The 20,347-nt window shown below is 41.1% G+C and overlaps 1 protein-coding gene across 1 annotated transcript in view; it reads right to left on the bottom strand.

Moving 5' to 3' along the window:
• The window catches only part of DIXDC1 (DIX domain containing 1), a 56,870-nt gene that overhangs the window by 32,116 nt on the left and 4,407 nt on the right, over positions 1–20,347 (bottom strand). The window contains exon 2 of the mRNA XM_044669382.1: positions 667–796. Within this exon, the coding sequence (XP_044525317.1) occupies positions 667–796 (130 nt within the window). The remainder of the gene's footprint in view (positions 1–666; positions 797–20,347) is intronic.

Below are 20,347 nucleotides of genomic sequence, written 5' to 3'. Positions count from 1 at the left end.
GAGGACATCAGTAGGAGGGTTGATTTGGGAACTAAATGTTTGACTAAATATACAGCAAGTAAGTTGTATGGATTTGATGGGGATGGGGAAATAAGAACCTTTAGAAATGGTTTTGTTTTGGTGCTTTCATATTTTTATACTTATCTTTGATGCCTTTTGACATTACTACGTCGTGAATAGTTTAAAAATCCCCTGGGAACAGGTTAAAAAAAGTATGAAGCCACCACAAATAAGGTAAATTAGAATGGAATGAGCTAAGCTCCTGGATTCATGTGTTAAAATGGTAAAACACAAGTCTACTTCATAAACAGTTAACTACTTGAAGGCATTTCCCTCAAGGACCCCAAGCAAATGGGGTAGATGATAAAATATCCATGGGATTATATCTAGTTACACAGGTCTGCCCCAGGTGCCAACTCTTTAAGAGCAAAGAAAGGCCCTTTCATAAAATCCCTAGGTGTGGAGGATAGAGGGTAGATTTGAGATAAGCCATTTAGATTCCATTTGTGATGTAAATTTGGGCAAATCTCTCAAACCAGGCCTCACTTTCCCCCATCTTATCTACCTTGTGGAGAAATACCAAAGGTGAATGAGTCATGAACTGACCTGTTCTTCCTGAACTGTGGGGGCCGTGGTCACCATACCCAGAACCTGAGGACTACTAACCAACAATCTCTATCAGGTATGCCAAGATGACACCATCCCGAAGATCCTGTCGGAGATCTTGCACAGGCTTCACCTCTGGTCTCTTCTTCAGCTGTGCATTCACCCATGCCACATAGGTCTGTAACTGTTGCTGGGAAAAAAAAAAAAAAAAAGAATGGAAATAAGAAAGAGGCCATGTTAGCTCTTCTCCCACCTCCCCACCCTGGCCTCATCAGCTTTCATGGTAGCAGATGAAGTCATATAATAACCTATACACAGCAGAATATGAAAATTCTAAGGCTAGGGAGAATACTAGAATCTTAGAAATGGAAGCATCTAGACTAATTCCCTTTTTTTTTTCCTTTTCTTCCTTCCTTCCACCCTTACCTAGGCAATAGAGGTTAAGTGACTTGTCCAGGATCACATAGTTAGAAAGTGTCTGAAGCCAGATTTGAACCCAGGACCTCCCATTTCTGGGCCTGGCTCTCAATCCACTGAGCCACCCAACTGCCCTCATCCTACTTCTTTCTGACAGCAAAGCTTGATCAAAAAATAGAGTCTGTGCCCAAAACCTCTATTTAAGAGTGAACCTATAAGCTGCCCCTCTGATTCCTGTGACCCTGACTGTTATACACAGGGAAGCAGCTGATATTTCCAATGATGCATGACTGCCAGTGTCCTTGAGTTTGTCCTTGGGTTGACTTAATAGGTTTAGTTCAGTCAGCAATCTTGTTTTTAGATACAATCACAGTTGTCATTTCAACTCCTGGATTGTTCTCCAGGTGTTTACCTCTGAACCAGTTGCTATTCTTGCTTTTCACAAGGTCTCTCCCACACCCTGAACATAAAAGCAAGAATTGGTCCACAGTTTGATACTTAGGAGTTGATCTTAGATAACTAAAGCCAATTAATTCAACCAAATCCATACTCCCTCTCTAATAATTGCTTCCTTCAAGATGAGACTAGTGTAGTCACACCTCACCATTAGCCCCAGAGATACCATCTTGAACCCAAATTATTGGGATTTCTACAGTTAGGTTTACTCTGGGGTTTTGTGTTCTCTAAGGGGACCTGATTTACTCATTGCCTACACAAAAATGCCTATCTCTTCATTGGATTTCACTTCAACTGACACAAGCCCTGAAGAAGTCATTTTGTCTCTTCTAGTCTATTCTTAAATTCCCCAAATTTGGTCATAAATCAGACAAAGAAAGCTTCCCAGGGAAACTAATCAGCCAACTGAAATGGGAAGAACCATAGGAAATAGCAGTATAAGAGCTGTGGTTGTTTCCCCATGAAATGGGAGAAGTTGAAGAGTAAACTTTTAATGACTCTCTCAAATGATATAAAAAATGAATTTTTTATCTTTGAGCTTTTGCTTATATGATAGAGAAGATTTACTGGCCTGGCCAGTCTCTGAGTCATCTGACTCTGCATTGTGAGAAGTTGATAACATGATTATAGTAAGGAGGAAGCAAGAGATTTAGAAGAGAGTATCTAACTCCATACAAATTCATCCAAAATTCAGCTATTCAATCTTCAAGGAAGATTGACAAACCTAGCTAGGACCTAATCAACTCAATCCAATACTCAGAAACCACTTACAAAAAAACACCCACATATCTGTTACTGATGGAATACTATTGTGCTCAAAAGAATAATGAACTGGAGGAATTCCATGTGAACTGGAATGACCTCCAGGAATTGTTGTGAGGAAGATTAGATTAGCTAGTGATTAGGAATTAAGTTGTACATAGCAGGAAGGAGCTGGAGCTGGGAATTCCAGGTTGGAATGAAGGAGCAGGAAGAAGTGACTTGGCTCTGAGAAGGGACTCCATTAGGGGTTAACACAAACTGTGGTTAGCCCTGGGAGCACTCAGAGTAAAAGGACATCCTGTATCCTGTTTTTCCCCTGGGATCCTGAGTGGTAGCATCTAGCAAAAGGAGAGAAGATCAAGAGTCCTGTGCCAGGGAAGAGGTGAAGTTTGAGATCTGGTGGACAGTGCTTCAAGCAAAACCTCCTCTACTTGGTACCTGAGAAAACTTTGGCTATCGGCATCCAGAGATCATCAGTGGATTGCAGTGAGAATCCCAAAGCCACAAAGCCCCTAGCTATATTCAAGCCTGGCAGATTCCAGGTCTGAGGCAGTCACCCAGAGACTCCATTTACAGCTCCTTGGGCCCTGTTAGTTTAGATCACTTAGATAAGAGTAGAATAAGTCCTCCCATTGCCCTGTGGTTTTATCCTTTAGATTTTAAGTATAGAAATTCCTTTCCCACCTTTTAGTCAAACATAATTAAAGCTGTTAAGTCCCTTTTACCTTGTCAGCCTGTTTCTAGACTCTGGCCTAGGGGAAGCTGAGTGACAGTTAAGATCAACTGCCATTCCTGTGGGAATCCGGTAAACTCTGGTCTTTCCATCCTGGTCCAGTCTCTCATAAATCCCAGAGTGTGTGTACCCACAATTACTTAGTTTTATCATAATATCCCTGGTGACCCCATTACCTTACATATATTTTCCACAGAATTGATGCAGAGTCAAAGGAGCAGAACCAAGAGAACATTGTACACAGAGACTGATACACTGTGGTACAATGGAACATAACGGACTTCTCTACTAGCAGCAAGAATCCACAGCAAGGCTGAGGGACTTATGAGAAAGAAAATTATCCACATTCAGAGGAAGAACTATGGGAGTAGAAACACAGAAGAAAAACAACTGCCTGATCACATGGATGGATGGGGATATAATTAAGGATATTAACTCAAAATGCACAAATATCAATAATATGGAAATGGGTCTTAGCACAAATATCAATAATATGGAAATGAGTCTTGATCAATGACACATGAAAAAAACCCAGTGGAATTGTGTGTCAGCTATGGGAGGGGGCAGAGGGAAGGGAGGGATAGAACATGAATCCTTTAACCATGGGAAAATGTTCTAAATTAATTAATTAAATAAAAATTTTAAAATTAAAAAAACAAAACAAAACAAAAACACCCATGCAACCTTAACACATCCCATTCTGCCCACCAAATAGATACTACACGATATTTACTTGGAGTGTCAGGCCAGAATTCAAAGGACAATGTAATTTAATTGTCACTAAGTCTATTTGGGTAGCATAGTCTGTAAGGACGGTGGAGGAGCAGATGAAGACATCAGAAATCGAATCAACAAAGCCAGACAGGCATTTAACACCCTACGGTCTGTCTGGATCTCCAAAGCACTGTCCCTCATCACTAAGCTCCGAATCTTCAACACCAACGTAAAGGCCGTCCTCCTATATGGATCAGAAAGCTGGAGAGTGACGAAACTCAACACCAACAAACTCCAAGTCTTTGTTAACAGATGTCTATGCCACATCTTGAACATCAGATGGCCTGAAAAGATCTCCAATGCTAGTCTCTGGGAAAGAACAATCCAGTATCCCATTAGTCAGGACATAAAGAAACGTAAGTGGAGATGGATAGGACATACGCTACGAAAACCGGAAGACAACATAGCCAGACAAGCATTGAGCTGGAACCCTTCAGGGAGGAGGAAAGTTGGAAGGCCAAAACAGACCTGGCGAAGATCTGCCGAAAATGAAACAAAAACAGTCGGAATGACATGGGCCCAGCTGGGGGAAGTTGCCCAGAACAGAGTCTGCTGGTGTGAGATGGTTGCGGCCCTATGCTCCTAAGGAGTCAACAGGAATAATAATAATAATAATAATAATAATAATAATAATAATAATAAGAAGAAGAAGAAGAAGAAGAAGAAGAAGAAGAAGAAGAAGTCTAAAAAAATAATTAGTGTCAAAAGGGGAATTGGCTACTTAGTGGGGAGTAGGCTCTTCTCACTAGAGATCTCCAGGTGAAGACATTGGATGGAGATATTGTTGAAGAAATTCTTGGTCAGGTATAGTTTGGACTAAATTGCCTATTATTTTCTGACTGAGATTCTGTGACTTCCCTTAATGGCAGGATCCCATCAATGGTAAATCAATGGATTGCTGTAGACGTAGCATGCCTAAATTTCTACAAGGCATTTTACAAAGTTTTTCATGTTATCTTTGTAGACAAGAATAGACAAGATGGAAAAATGTCACAGTTTTATATGGATTTAGGCCGGCTTAAGTGTCCACATCCAAAGAGTAGACTTTAATAGTCTATGTCAACTTCTCTTAAGGTCTCTAGTGGAATATTCCAGGGATCTGTTCTTGGCCATGTGTCTTTTAACATGTTAAATGACTTAGATGAAGATATAGATAACTTTTTGATTAAATTTTTCAGATGAAAGGAAGCTGGAAGGGATAGCTAACATGTTGGATACCACACTTATCATTAAAAAAAACAAAACCTCAATAGATCAGAACACTGGGTGAATTTAAGGAGAGACAATAGAGGTAAATATAATGTCTACACTTGGGTTCAAAGTTTATTTCACAAGCCTAAGATGGTTGCAGTAAATCTGAGAATTTTAATGGAGTACAAATTCAATACCATGACATTGCAGCCAAAAAATGTAATACAGTCTAGGAGAGGCATTATGCCCAGAATGAGGGAGATGAAAATATCCCTGTACTTTGCCCTGATCAAAACCAGTTCTAGAGTATAGTTTTCCGTTCTGGGCACACATTTTAAGGCTGCTGTCAAGCTGGAGCATTTCCCAAGGAGTATATCATGGAAGGCAAGAGGCCTGGAAACCATGTAATATGAGAACTGGATCAAGGAACTAGGAATGTTTAGCTTGGGGAAAGGGAGACTTAGGGGAACTATGATAGCTATTCTTCAAATATGTGAAGTTCTGTCATAAGGAAGAGGTAGATTAAATTTATTCCACTTCCTTCAGAAGGGCAGAGCTAGGGACAATGGGTGGAAGCCGATTTCATTAGATGTAAAGAAAGACTTTAGGGAAAGGGTTCTCTCTCATTAGAGGTCTTTAAGTGAAGATTCAATGCTTACTTTCAAGGATAATGTTGAAGTGATAACTGCTTAGATGAGGGGTTGGGCTGCCTGGCCTCTTAAATCCCTCCCAACTTGTAGATTCTGGGACTATAATTCTATTTCTTTTTTTTTTTTTTTTTTTTCCCATTAGTACTAAGTATCGGTTCCAAAGGAGAGGAGCAATAAAGGCTAGGCAATTGGAGTTAAGTGACTTGCCCAGAGTCCCACAGCTAGGAAGTACTTGAGGTTAGATCTGAACCTAGAACCTCTTCCCATCTCTAGGCCTGGCTCTCAATCCACTGAGCCACTTAGCTGCTCTTCTAGTGTTCTTTTTTTACAACACTGTAATGCCATACTGCATCTGCTCCCTTCAACCTGAAGGACAGGCAGCTGATTCACTAGTTTTCAATGTCTGGTTATCATGGAAGTCCAAGATCTTGAACCTAGTAATGAAGTTCAAGTGCTAATTGCATCAGGGTATAATTTTGTTAAAATACTGCAGAGCTCCAAGCTCCTGACATTCCTTTAATTGGATGATCCTAGTAATTGCTCATCTGCTGCTTTGGAAGTTTAAATCTTTATTATGTTTTTCTTGTGGGAGTATTTGTGGGAGGAAGAAAATTCCCTAAAATGATAGTACCAGAGGATTAGTATGCTGCCATCTACTGGACACTGTGGGCAGTCTAGTGACCAGCAGGAGCCCAAATGCAAAAGCCATTTTACTATTTAAGATTCACACCTTGAAATGGGGCCAGCCACAACATCCGCAGAACTCAGTGCAGATATCTCTCCATAATGACTGGCTAAGATCACTGAGCAGCAGAAACCAGTTCATAGGATCAGTTTTTAGAGCCTCCAGAGATCATGCATTTGTCATACTCTGTCATTTGACAAATATAGAAACTGAGGCCTAGAGGAGTATTCTCAGCTAAAGTTACAATATGCTAAAAAGAAGAATCAGAATAAAACCAGGCCATCTGAAATGGGTTTATTCAGAACTATGAGGTTCAAGTAGGGAAAGGTGGAGAGACTAGGGTAACAAAGAATTAGGTGAACTTTGCTTCCTTGGTGGTGAGGATAGCCTGGTTGGTGTGGGTCAAGCAATAGTTCTGGAGTGAAGAGGCCTCAGTTCTGATATTCCCTGGCTATGTGGTCCTAAAGAAGTCACTTATTTTGAACCTCAGTTTCCAAATCTGTCAAATGATCTGCCTTATAAGGTGATTGTGAAGAAAGTGCTTTGACAGTTATAAAGTATTGAATAAATAGGAGCTATTATTAAGCATCATGGTTCATCCAATAAAAAACAATACATACTGAGTAATTATACCAATAAATGGGGAGGGAGATAGAGGCATATTATCAATTTTACATCAGATCAAATAATGTTTCTACCCAAGCCCCCAAAGTCTCTGATTTGGACCTCCATGATCAAATAGAGCTTCCTAATAGCAATTTCATGGATTTTTATTCATCTCAACACAGTATCATTAACTAGCATAGCTTCCAATAGTATCATCTATTTTGAATGCAAGAAAGTGTCTTGAATGGACCTTATTTCAGTCTCAACAAGATATACTCAGAGTTGCAGAGTACATGAATTTCTGCACAGCCTGTTTGAAATAAATTTTAAAATCTTGGTGACTATGTATTCCTCTTCTCTTTAAGCCTAACCTGAAGGATCATCCAGCAAGGTTAAGTTGATACTCACAGCCTCTACTCACTGGCAAGAAGCTATTTGAATCTTTCACTCAAGAGTTCTTACCTAGTCCCCCCAGTTAAGCAGACAACAGTAATACCTTCATAATCATGAAAACACTTGCATCTAATTGGATAGGTGGAAATGGACAGTCACTATGGCCTTTGGCTTAAATTAATCAGGCATTTAGCATTTAAGTGCTCACCATTTAACAGACACTATGAGAAGTAAAGCAATGGAGAAACAAAGGCAAAAAAGATACAAAATAAAAACACTCAAGGGGCTCATGTTGTAATGGAAGAGCCATGTAAATCCTTGCATCCACATGATATATACAATAGATGGAACATAATCTTGGAGGAACTGGGTAAAGAGCTGGACCAGGAAAGGTCTCCTGCAGAAGGTGGGATTTGAACTGGGTCTTGAAGGTAGCTAGGGAAGCTATGAGTCAAAGGTGAGGCAAGAGAGGCCCCCAGGCATGGGGCTGGCCAATGAAAAGGCATAGAGATGGAAGATGGAGTGTAATAATATATTTGTCAGTGTGGCTAGATTGTATAATTTGTGTAGGGAAGTAAAATGTAAAAAAATTGGAAGGGTAGTAATGGACCAAATCATGATGAGTGTTAAATACTAAATAGAGAATATTTGATCAAGGAGATAATAGCAGGCACCAGAATTCAGTGAGTAGAGAGGTAATATGGTCAGACCTGCACTTTAGGAATATCACTTTGGCAGCTAAGTGGAGAATGGACTGGCATTGGGAGAGACTGGGGCAGGGAGACCATGACAGTCATTCAGGCAAGAGGTAATGTGGGCCTGTGGGTGGAGAGGCAGGGCTGAACACCAGATCCACTTCTGGGACTAGTGCAAGTGAGGAGTTGAGCATGTCACCAAGGGTTCAAGGCTGAGTGGCCGGGAGGACAAAGCAAGACATTTTGTAAAATATTAAGCAAAGCTTTCAGGCCTGAGGTTCAGGCTTGGTGGGACATCAATTTTGATTACTACTTCAAAGAGAATATGGAGCTACGTAACAAGGCAAAAATGCTGGCTGATGGTTAAAAGGATGATAGTTAAAACCCATCATCTATGAGCTTCTCTGGAGCCAATCCCAGAGAGACTATAAATTTCCATGCTATTATTTCATCTTTGATTTAAGGATGCAGTGGGAGACTGTCCTTATGAGCCAGTGGAGGAGGCTAGAGAGCTGGATGTTGTCTAATGGAAGTATCTTAGAGAGACTTTGGAGCATGTGTAAACATTCTGTAACTGGCTCTGTTCTGCTAACTCCCTGATGAATAGGAGCCTCTTTTGACTGTCTGTGACTGCAGAGCCAGAAATGAGGGTACATTTAGGTGACCAGAACTTCAGCCCTTATCATGTGACATCTTCCTCTCTGATGCCCTCCAGTGAGAGATATTGGTGATGGCTCTGAGAGATCAGGAGAGTAAGTCAGTCAAGGTCCAGCAGTATAGGAGTATAGAGAGCCAGCTCTATATGTTTTTGGGGTCCTGAGAGGCGTTTTGTGGCATCGGATTGTTAAGACAGAAAAAAGAAAATGAGAACAACCAGACTAGTGGTTAGCCCATGTTGATCTAACCTCTGTGGGCTTTGGAGTTTATTTTATACTGGTTTCAAACAAAGAACACAAAGAAAGAGTCACAGCTGTGAAGGGGTTACAAATCATATACAACCCATTAAAGTCTAAAAAGTAGAGAGATGGGTACAAGGGCAAGGGCCAAATTCCAACCACCAATTAGTAGGGGTTAATTCTAGGAGCAGAAATATATTTCATAGAGATGTTTACTAATTGCATTGTGCCTTGATTTACAGGACTGCACCTGATCAGATAAAGTCCAGCTCCAGCTTATCTAAGTAATATTTTTTAGGGTTCAGGCTTCTTAATTATCAAGGAGAGAAATTGTTAACTCAGTAGCTGCTGGTCTGATTAAGGACTCAAAGCTTTTCAATAAGTCTATAATGTTTTTCCAATAAGAAAAGGTATGGATCATAAAAGGTGTCAAAAGAGGGGTCTCAGATTTTTATCTATTCTCTTATTGGCTTCCCACATAAGAGTAGAATTCAGGGACTGGTGGAAGGAGACAGATATTTAATGCTCACTCATCGACTGCACAGAGTTCCACCTCCAAATTAAGGTGCACAGTGACATTTATTTCCCCTTTAGGCAACCGTGCTTTGGGACAGGGTTCCTTTCTCTTTCACCAGGAACTGGCTCTCCCAGGGGACATTCATCAGGAAGGCCAAGTGAAGCTCCAGAGAGGGCAGCTTTCAGCAAGCAAGGCTTGCATCTTGTCTGCTATGTTAAGGAGGTGATGGTGCTGTTGGGTTGTGACTGAATATTCTCACAGAAACAGCCCAACAAGGCTGCCCCTCTAAGAGAGCAGCCCTCATCAGGAGGTTCAAAGTTTCAATTTGGTTTGCAGGTGAAAGTTTCCTTTTTTGGGCCGTTTCATCTGTACTGACCCCTTTATATAGGAGAACAGTGGTCAGTCCCCCTGTCAGAGCCCTTTTTTGAATTAATCAATTGCATCTCTAATTGTAACAAAATTGGGTGTTTAAATTTGACCTGGCTTTTGCTGTCATCTCACAGCAGAAGCCTTTATTCTAGTTGCTGTAGGAATTGGATCTGTAAATGACCAAAATGTCTTGGCAGTGTAGTAGACTACCTTTGACACCTAGATTGGTATCTGTTCTGCCTCATAAACTAGCTTGCTACCGGTAACTGGAAAGATTTTTTTTTCCATTTCCCTTGAATAAAAGGAGTTGTACAGGAACTGATTGTTGGACAGCCAGTATGGGCAGTATATATTGCCAGACTCAATCTGCCAAACTTGGACTCCCCTTTTATTGCCTGATCCACTAAGTTCTGACTGTCCACAGACAGTCCCCTATTTCACCTCTAATGATGCTAACTTCACAAAGAGTTAGCAATCTGATCTTTCACCTGCATGTGCTCCATGTACCCTCTCTGCCTCTGCCTGCTGGCAAAGTTGACCTACCTGTTTCTTTATTGCTATAAGGACCATCCAGAGAATGGCCCCTCTTGCAAGGGACATCCATTAGATTATTTTCCTGAGCTCAACGGGATATCCATAACATAATGAATCTAATAAGATTATGTTCCTTAATTCAATGGGACATCCTTCCCATTTCCATTAGTGGGATTTATCTTGCAGGGCCCACAATCGGTATTGAATTCTTGCACAGCTGAATACCAGCTGCCCATATTGGGCCTTCCTGGCATTTAGAGACTCTTTACTTGATTTTCACCCCCATTTCTGTATCATTAGGCCTTTGTGCCAGACCAGATTCTGCAGACTATCCCACCAAAAGGCAGTCTGGGTCAATGGAGCTCTTTGAATCTAACTACATAAGCAAGAAGGTGCTTCATTGTGTTATAGGATAATGGGAGTACAAGGTCCTCTGATGGTATGAGGAGCTGAAGCTGAGTGAATGTGGGAATCCCTAGGTGTAGCACTAAGTTGTGGTGAACACGAAGGACCCCACAGGAATATATGTGAAGAAATTAATACACTCAGCTTCAATATAACAGTGTTCCAGGATAAATGATCAAGTGAAGAGGCTGTGGGCTAGATCACACAGCTCCTTTGAATGCTTATCCTGGCTCCAAAATGTGGATAAATGCTAGTTGACAACTTTAGTTTGAATAATCCCTCTTCCTTCAGATACCCAAGGATATGTTTGGTGATCCTTAGGGTAAAAATGACATCCACCTAAGTAAGTTTCAAGATTTAATGATAACTGACTTAGGGAAAGGGAAACAGGGAACTGAAGGAAAGAGGTGTAAAGGGAATCGTTGGCTAAAGCTACAGATGATCAGGTAAAATCAAATTGAAGGTAGTCAGGGTTTGAGATTAACAGTTGAAGAGGTTTGTTTCTTTCAATTGTAACCTGGCTTTTTAACCTGAACCAGGTTGTTTGATGGTGTTGATGTTGTTTCTTCTTTGGTGATTAATTGATTAGGATGTATAGCATAGATTCACACAGGATTGGAACTAAGGTATTGATCAGTACTGGTTGCTGGTATCCTAAACTGACTTTTGGCCTACCCAACCAACCAAAACCTCCCACCAAAGCCCTTCTCCAAATTGAGACCCCCTTTGGTCCAAAATCCTGCTATTTATAGTCTACTTCTACAGGGATGTGGGTAGAGAGGGTACTAAAAAGCCATGCAGTTTCTAGACTTTCTAGAAACAATAGTATTACTTCAGGTAATCTAAATCTGAGATCTTTATCCAATGACCAATGGGTAGACACAGTGTTGTGGAAACATACACTTACTAAGTGAGATCAGAAGGCAAAGGGATGGCTCATGGCACTCCTTGGAAAGGAAAATAATAGTTGGTGGAGTTATTTTTTATTGTACATCCAAAGTCAACAAGAAACATCATTTCATTAGACATTTAATTATCTCACCTTGCAGGGCTCAGCATGAGACTTTTCAAAAGGATTGCAATGAAAATAATTGTAGCTTATTCAATCTATATACAACAAAAAATGTAGAGGTAACCTGGCATTATCGACAAGAAAAGTTCAGCTCAGAAAAACCTATATTCAAGTCCTGCTTCTGACATGTGGTGAGTGACCAGGGTGAGTTCCTTGAGCTCTCAGTGTCCTACTCTAACACATTGCTCTCTTTTGTTTTCACATCACCTTCCTTTCCAAATATTTCCCTCTTCTTACTCCTACCTACTGAACTATCCATCCTAACAAAAAATAAAAGACAAAAAGAAGAGAAGCTGTTTAGCACAACAGAGGATGCATCCACTGAGCCTGACAATATATGCAGCATTCCACACCCATAGCTTCTCGCCTCACCTTTTCTTTGAGGACAAACTTAATCATGATGACAGTTTTCAGGTGGGTGGGGGGGTGTTGTATGTGCTTTTTGGTGTATAATGACATATTGTTGTCATTGTGTTTATTGTTTCCCAAGAACTGCTTACTATAATCAGTCATCATATAAACTTTTCCCATGCTCTGAAATGTTCATATTCATAGTTTTATGTGAGAGAGAGAGAGAGAGAGAGAGAGAGAGAGAGAGAGAGAGAGAGAGAGAGAGAGAGACAGAAAGAGGGGAAATACTTTATATGAGGCAGCTGGTAGTTCAGTGGATAAAGTGCTAGGCCTGCAGTTGGGTTCAAATGTGGCCTTGGACACTTCCTAGATGTGTGACCCAGGGCAAGTCACTGAACCCCAGTTGCCTAGCCCTTACTGCTCTTCTGCCTTGGAAGCAAGACTTGTATTGACTCTAAAACAGAAGGTGAGGGTTTAAAAATAAACACTCAATAGAAGAGTTTACATTTTATCCTAAAGGCAAGAGAGAACCACAGGAATTTATTGAGTAGTAGAATAACCTGGTCAGGCTTGTATTTGAGGAAAATAATTTTGGAAGTTGGGAGTAGGACAGACTGGAAAGATGAGAGGATTGAGTTTAGTGAGGAGGTGAGGCTATTACTCCAGGTGAGAAGTGTCCTGGATACCTCCACTAAGCTGATGCCCAGGGGATTACTGAGAATGAGATTGGAGAGAGATATGCTGGGAAGGCAGAACTAACTGTATTTGGCAAATGATTGGGAGGCAGTCAAAAAGATCACTGGATTTATTTTAATAAAAATAGCAATGATGATAGCTAGTATTTCTGTAGCACTTACTATGTGCCAGGCACTGTGCTAAGTGCTCTATAGATATATAGTTGATACTCTCAATGACCCTATGAGGTAGGTGTTGTTATTATCCCCATTTTGCAGATGAGGAAAGTGAGGCACACAGAGGTTAAATGACTTGCTTAAGGTCTCACAGCTAGTAAATGTCTGAGACCAGATTTGAACTCAGCTTTTCTTAACCTCAAGTCTAGCTCTCTAGCCACTGTAGTTGAGAAATTAATGGGAAGTCTAAGAAGTTATTAGTGATCAGGGAAGGTGTTCTATGACATTTCAGCTGAGAGAGAAGGATGGGGAAAATATAGGCATAAGGGAAAACCTATGCACAGACACACTAGGGCAGTGATGGTGAACTTTTTGGAACGTTTTAGGGACCTATGCCATGCTCCACCAGACAGTGTGCAGTGTCCCACCCATGCAGGTTGGCCAAGCCATGGCCGAGCTCTTCCTGGAGAGAGGCTTGAGTGCCCCATCCACTGTGTTCAGGGGTAGGGCCAGGCTCCCAGCTGGCCATGCCAGGGGCCCGCACATGTCCACAGCAAGGACTCTGCATGCCATCTTTGGCAATGTGCCACAGGTTCACCATCATGGCACTAGGGCATGTGGCATGTTTGGTAGCCAAGTAGTCTAGTCTGACTGTAAGGAAAAGTGTATACATAAGAGTAAGGCTAGAAAGCTAGTTCTAGGTTGTAGAAAGTACCAGATGGTAGAAGGCTTTGAAATGCAGGCAGAAGAATTTGAACTTTACTCAATAATCAATAGAGAATCAGACAGCTAAGTAACAGAGTAGGAAGCTAGGTGGTCAGGAAGTACTGAGTTCAAATCCTGTCTCAGACACATACAGACTTTGTCACCTGGGGCAAATCACTTAACCTTACCCCTCTCAGCTCCAGTTTCTTTATTTGTTTCAATGAGGAGATTAGAGATGACCACTTCCAAAGGCTCTTCTAGCTCTAAAAATCTGTGATCCTATGAGTATTTCTGACCAAAGATCTCTGTAAAAGAATCTTCAGGTAGAGGATGGAAAGAGAGTGGAAGTAGGAAGACTTTGATAGTGGCTACTGTAATAGTTCAGTTGGATGGTTATAGGATCCTATACTAGGTGCTGGCAGTGGGAATAAGACATGTGAGAGATATTGAGGAAGTCAAATTAATAGACTAACTAATTATATATGAAAGTTGAGAGAGAGAGAGAAGAATCAAAGATAATCCCAAACTCACAAACAAGAGGAGAGCATAATAGCCCATCCTCTGTCTGAGATGCGGGGTAGTGAGGTGCCGTTGGTAATTGATGCCTATCTCAGAGATCATATTCTTTTCCCAAACACTAGGTCTCTCACTTCCAACATGGCTTCCAACAATTGGACAAGGATCCAACCTGGAACCAAGGATGCAGATGCATCATCTGAAGTGGCTGGTGGCACAGTGGATAGAACACTGGCTTGAAGTAGAAATCTGGCCTCAGACACTTCCTAGCTGTGTGGGCAAATCTTAACTTCACCCCTGTTTGCCTGATTTTCCTCAACTGCAAAATGAGGATAATAATAGCACTTACCTCTCAAGGTTTTTGTGATGATCAAATGAAATGATAATTGTAAAAAGCACTAAGCATAGTACCTGATTCATAGTAGGTATTATGTAAATGCTTATTTCCTTCTCTCTTGTTATATAAACAGTTACTGTTAATAAACCCGATCTCCCCAATTCCCTAACTCTTAAAAGAGAAAGTGATACATCCTCCACCATTCACAAGACTTGATCATGGAAGCCTTAGTAAAAAAAAAAGGTACTCCATCTCTGGTAGCCACTCACCTCCCTCCTTTAAAGCTTCCAATCCCTGTGGATACAGACTCCCTTCCCCACTCTCCCCCATCCTTTCCAGCTACATAAACTAAAACCATTTTCTGCTTCCAAGTCTCTTGTCCCATCTCCCCACCCCCAATATCCCATGTCCCAATCTAGCTCTGTGTCTCTTGCTATGCCCTCTGTAATTCCCATTCTCATTTGCACACTTTCCTTCATCTTAGGCCTCCCATGCTTTTCCCATTTTCTGGCATTCACAGACTTGGCTTCCCACAAAGATATCTTTGGCTACTTTTTCTAGTACAGGTTACATCTCTCCATGCTTCTTGCCTTCCACTGCCACTTCTAGTCTTTCCTTCTGCCACCACCACTTAGGAGCCTCTTCTCCTTTTAAGTTGACACTATCCAAATATAGCTCCCAATACATATCCTGGTGACATTTATCTATTTATTTATCCATCCTTTCTCAAAGAGGGTTTTTCTAAAAATCCTAACATTCTGTCTTACTAGGGTACTTTAGTGTTCCCTTGTGTTGATGTTTCTTCAGAAAGCTAAACTTTCATTTCCTAAACTCTCATGATTTATGCTTTTATTTTATTCTGGCCACACACAGGGACAACCACATCTTTGATCTCTCCATAATTCACAACCACTCCAATTCTATTACCGTAGGACCTCACTTTATGCAACCAATATGTTCCAAGCCCTTTCCCATACACTGAAAATCATACATGATAGCAAACTCCATTATTTAGTAACTATAATGTATACAAATATACCTAGGCACTTTATGACTTTTCTTAGGCTTATCAGAGTTACCAGAAAGACTACTTTTATTCTTTGGGGTCATTATTTAATAGCTAAACTAGTGTTAATGAAACAAAAAGAAATGCTGACTCAGACAGCACTTGTTACAAGTGAGAACTCTGTACCAATGTGGGAGCTAACATTTGGTGCAAAACAATGTAATAAGTCACACTAAAGCTTCTCAGAATGAAAATGAGCAGGATCAGGTGAACTGCTGTGAGACTATACCACTTTATAGCACAGACTTAACACATAATTAAAATTTTTAATTTTACATATTTTTCTGCCTTTATTTTTTTCTGTGGTCAATAGCATACCTGAATTCACATAAAATGAGATCCTACTGTATCAAGATTTCTGAAATTCTTTTATCCAACTGTAACCTTTTACAATTCCATCTTTCCCTTCGCCTCATTCTCCTTAACCTATTCTTCATTGTCACCTTAACCTCTAGGCCTTCCACTCCTCAGTGCTCTCCAAATCCATCACCCCTATTCTGATTTCACTTTTCTCCCTTCCTAATTTTGACTCTATAGTCAAATGATTCAACATTACATTGTCCTCTATGTTTTGTATCCAGTCCCAAAAAGTGCTAGATGCTGAAGGAAGTCACACAGCATTGCTAACTAGGAATACTACAAAGCTATGTTATCTCATCTCACCACAATAAGGCAGTCCTTTTACTCCTCCCTAATTGATTCTTCATCCCTCTTCCTATAGTAGCTGCTCCAAATCTCTCCTTTCCTTAAGCTTCCCATACTATTCCCTCTGCCTACTCTTTCATCAGAAGATCTTGCTTCATATCTGACTGAGAAAGGCCTCCCTCTCCTCTCCTCTCATATCAAAACTCCATTCACATCATACCCTGTCTCCTCCTTTACTCTACTTTCTGATGGAAAGGTGACCCTTTTCCATGGTAAGACCAATCTCTCTACATATGCCACTGATCTTACCCTTTTCTTTCTGAAGAAGAGCAGATTGCTCTCACTTATTTCCTCCTTCTCTAGTCTTCAGTTTCTTGCAATCGCTTGGCTCTTTCCCAGTTACCTACAAACATCAAAGGATATCCACAATCCCTCAAACTTAAAAACCCCCCAACAAACTCACTATATTTATCTTTTCAAGCTATGCTCCTCCATCTCTCCTCTCTTTCATAGACAAATGCCCAGAGAAGACTGTTTACTTTCTTGTTTCATACACTTTTCTTATTCAGCTCTTTGTAACCTGACTTCCATCTTTTTTTTTTTTTTAAACCCATGCCTTCTGTCTTAGAATCAATATTGCATATTGGTTCCAAGGCAGAAGAGTGACAAGGGCTAGGCAATGGTGGTTAAGTGACTTGCCTAGGGTCACATAGCTAGGAAGTGTCTGAAGCCACATTTGAACCCAGGACCTCCCATCTCTAGGCCTGGCTCTCAATCCAATGAGCTACCTAGCTGACTCCTTCAATCTTCTTCACTCAATTGGAACTGATCTCTCCAAAGTTACCAGTGATCTCTTAATTGCCAAGTATGATGGCCTTTTCTCAAACCTCACGCTTCTTGACATCCCTGCAGCAATCTGTAACTCATATCTAGGTTTCTATTACCCTGCTTGCTTTTGGCTTCCCTCCTACCTGTCTAATTCCTCCCCAATCCCCTTTGCTCAGTAATCATTTATATCCCACTCCCTAACCGTGGGTATACCTAGGCTCTGTCCTAGACTTTTTATTCATTCTCTGTCCCTGACTCTGTCTCTCCTCATCACCAATTGCCTGTTGCATACTGAAAACTGACTATTCCCCCAGAACCCTCGTTGTACCCCAGGCATTTCAAATTCAACATGTCTAAAACAGAACCTATTATCTTTTCCCCAAAACCCACATCCCCTTTTTCTAATTTCCTTATTTCTGCTGAGGGTATCTTTTCCAGTACAACCTGGGCATCATTCTAAGTTTCACACTCTCTCTCACACCTCATATCTACTCAGGTCCTAAATCTTATCAATTTTATCTCCACAACCTCTCTTGAATCCTTCCCCTTTTCTCCACTCCCATGACTGTAAAGAAGGTCCTCATCATCTCACCTCTTGAAAACTGTAAAAGCCTTCTAATTGATCTCTCTCCCTTAAGTTTATCTCCTGCCTAATCTATCCTCAATCTAGTAGCCAAAGTAATATGCCTAAACAAAGGTCTGACTGTGTCTCTCCCCTGCTCAAGAAATTCCCTATTGCCTTTAGGACAAAACAATGTCCTCTATCTGGTTCCAACCTACCTTTCCAGGGTTGTCATACATTACTCACTTTTCCTCACTTCTTGGTCTGGGCAAAATTGGCCTTCCTCATTCTCCATCTCCTGACTCCATGCCTTCAGGGTCCAGGAGACCCCTCTTTCCTCATGGCTGGAATGTACTTCCCTCCTCATTTCTGCTTCTTAGAATCCCTTATTCCCCTCCTATAGGAGGCCTTTTCTGCCCCCGTTAGCTGCTACGGTCTCTCCCCCATGTTACTGTCTATTAATTTTGAATAGACTCATTTACAATCAGGTTGTCTGTTCCTATAGACCAACAATGGCAAACCTTTTAAGAGATCAAGTGCCCAAACTGCAACACTCTGCTGCATGTGAGCCCCCGACCTTACTGCAGACAGGGGAGGGAGGAAATGCTCCCATTGGGCTGCTGGGTAGAGGGGCGGGTGATAGGAAAAATGTCCTCAGGTTCCCATGGAGAGGGGAGGAGAGCTTTTGCCAACAGGACTAAAGACTATTATACTTCAGGGTAATTTTTTGTCTCTGTGCCCTGTCCCTAGCACATGGTAGCCAATTAATAAATGCATATTGATTGATTGATTGAAGGTGAATGGTAGTACCACAGGGAGAGTTAAGTCGGACAGAAGAGAAGTTTTAGGGGGAAAAGATAATCAACTTTTTCACATATTGAGTTTGAAGTGCTGGTGGTGCACACAAGAAATGTGATATAATAAAGAAGGCACTGTATCCAACATCAAAGAACTTGAGCTCAAGCCCCAGCCCCAGAACTATTTGCTGTCACCTCTTCAAGTCAATTCTCTCTAAGCCTCAGTATCCTCATCTGTAAAATGGGAGTGATCATTTATACTACCCAGTTGTGAATGAAATGCTTTGTTAACCAAAAGTACTATATACGATTTAATATTTTATTTTATTATTATTATTTTAAAAACCCTTATCCTGTGTCTTAGAATTGATACCCAAGTAGCAGTTCCAAGGCAGAAGAGCTTTTTTTTTTTTTAACCCTTGTACTTCAGTGTATTGTCTCATAGGTGGAAGACTGGTAAGGGTGGGCAATGGGGGTCAAGTAACTTGCCCAGGGTCACACAGCTGGGAAGTGGCTGAGGCCGGGTTTGAACCTAGGACCTCCTGTCTCTAGGCCTGACTCTCACTCCACTGAGCTACCCAGCTGCCCAGAGAAGAGCTTTAAGGGCTAGGAAGCTGTAATTAAGTGGCTTGCCCAGAGTCACACAGCTAGGAAGTGTCTGAGGCCAGATATGAACTCTGGGCTTTCTGTCTTCGGAAAGGCTCTCAATCCACTGAGCCACCTAGATGCTCTGTAATAGTCTTATATTGGTGGTTAAAAAAGATACCTTAATTATCACCAAACAAAAGTGAGATGATTCTAAATATAGGTGCTTTTGAAGTTTTACTGATGGAACACTCTTTACTAACATTTGAATACTACCAAAAATTCTATGGCTATCCAAATTCTTCTCGTAGGCTTTGAAACCCTCTATAAGCTGCCTCCATCTTCCTTTCTAGCCTCATTATATATGATTCTTCTTCCCTCATACTACAGTCTAACCAAACTGGCCTGGGATACATTCCTTCCTCATCTCTACTCCATAGAATCCCTTTCTTCCTTCAAGACTCGGCTCAAATACTCCCTTCTATATAATACCTTTTCTGATCTTTCCAACTGCTGGCCCCCTTCCTCCCCAAGTCCCTCATATGCATTTTGTATTCATTCTGAATATATCTATATGTATACATATTATCTCCCCAATACAGAGTGTAAGCTTCTGGGGAGCAGGAACTATGACTTTATTGGCTTTGAGGGCTAGGCACCTAACATCATATCTAGTATGTAAGAATTTTAATTAATGATTGTTGATTGATCACTTAACACGGGCCTAAGAGGGCCTTTTGTTCTAATTCAGATTATATCCACTGTCACTATTGTGGCATACAATAAGAGAGATGGAAATGCTGGCAAGATTCCAAGAGAGAGATTTTCTAGCTAAGTCCGTTTTGAGTCATTATTTTCTATTTAGTCCCCTTGCTTTACCCTCCACTATTCTAATTGGTCCTGGGAATCCTCTTCTGTATCCCTTGCAAAACAGTTCTGTATGTCTGGGACACAGTGGCCAGGATTGCCAGCCACAGTACATGAAGCATTACCAGTATGCACACTGCCCCGGCTCAGTGGTACTTGGGAAACATGAGATTCCTATCACTGCTGTACATGCCTGGCCAGCCCTATCACTTACAGAGAATGAAATAAAGCTGTTTGGTAGCTTCCTGCCAGGGAGCATCTGTTTTCCTGGCACCAGCCCCTGTGGGAATGGAGCCAATGGGCCTGGATGGGGAGAGGGCATGTCAGTTTGGCTAGAAGAAAGAAAGTTTGGGAAGAGCATGCTTTGTAACACAGAAGACTAATCATACTTTTTAATTTCTACAGCAGAGCATTAAGGGGATAAATTATTTGTCAAAAACGTCAGGGTCCTCTTGTCAAGCCGAATGTTAATCTTT

Source organism: Gracilinanus agilis, chromosome 3 (assembly GCF_016433145.1).
Source record: "Gracilinanus agilis isolate LMUSP501 chromosome 3, AgileGrace, whole genome shotgun sequence".
In the NCBI taxonomy this organism is placed as follows: domain Eukaryota; kingdom Metazoa; phylum Chordata; class Mammalia; order Didelphimorphia; family Didelphidae; genus Gracilinanus; species Gracilinanus agilis.
The sequence above is the reverse complement of the archived record's forward strand: the minus strand, read 5'-3'. Positions and strand labels throughout refer to the sequence as shown.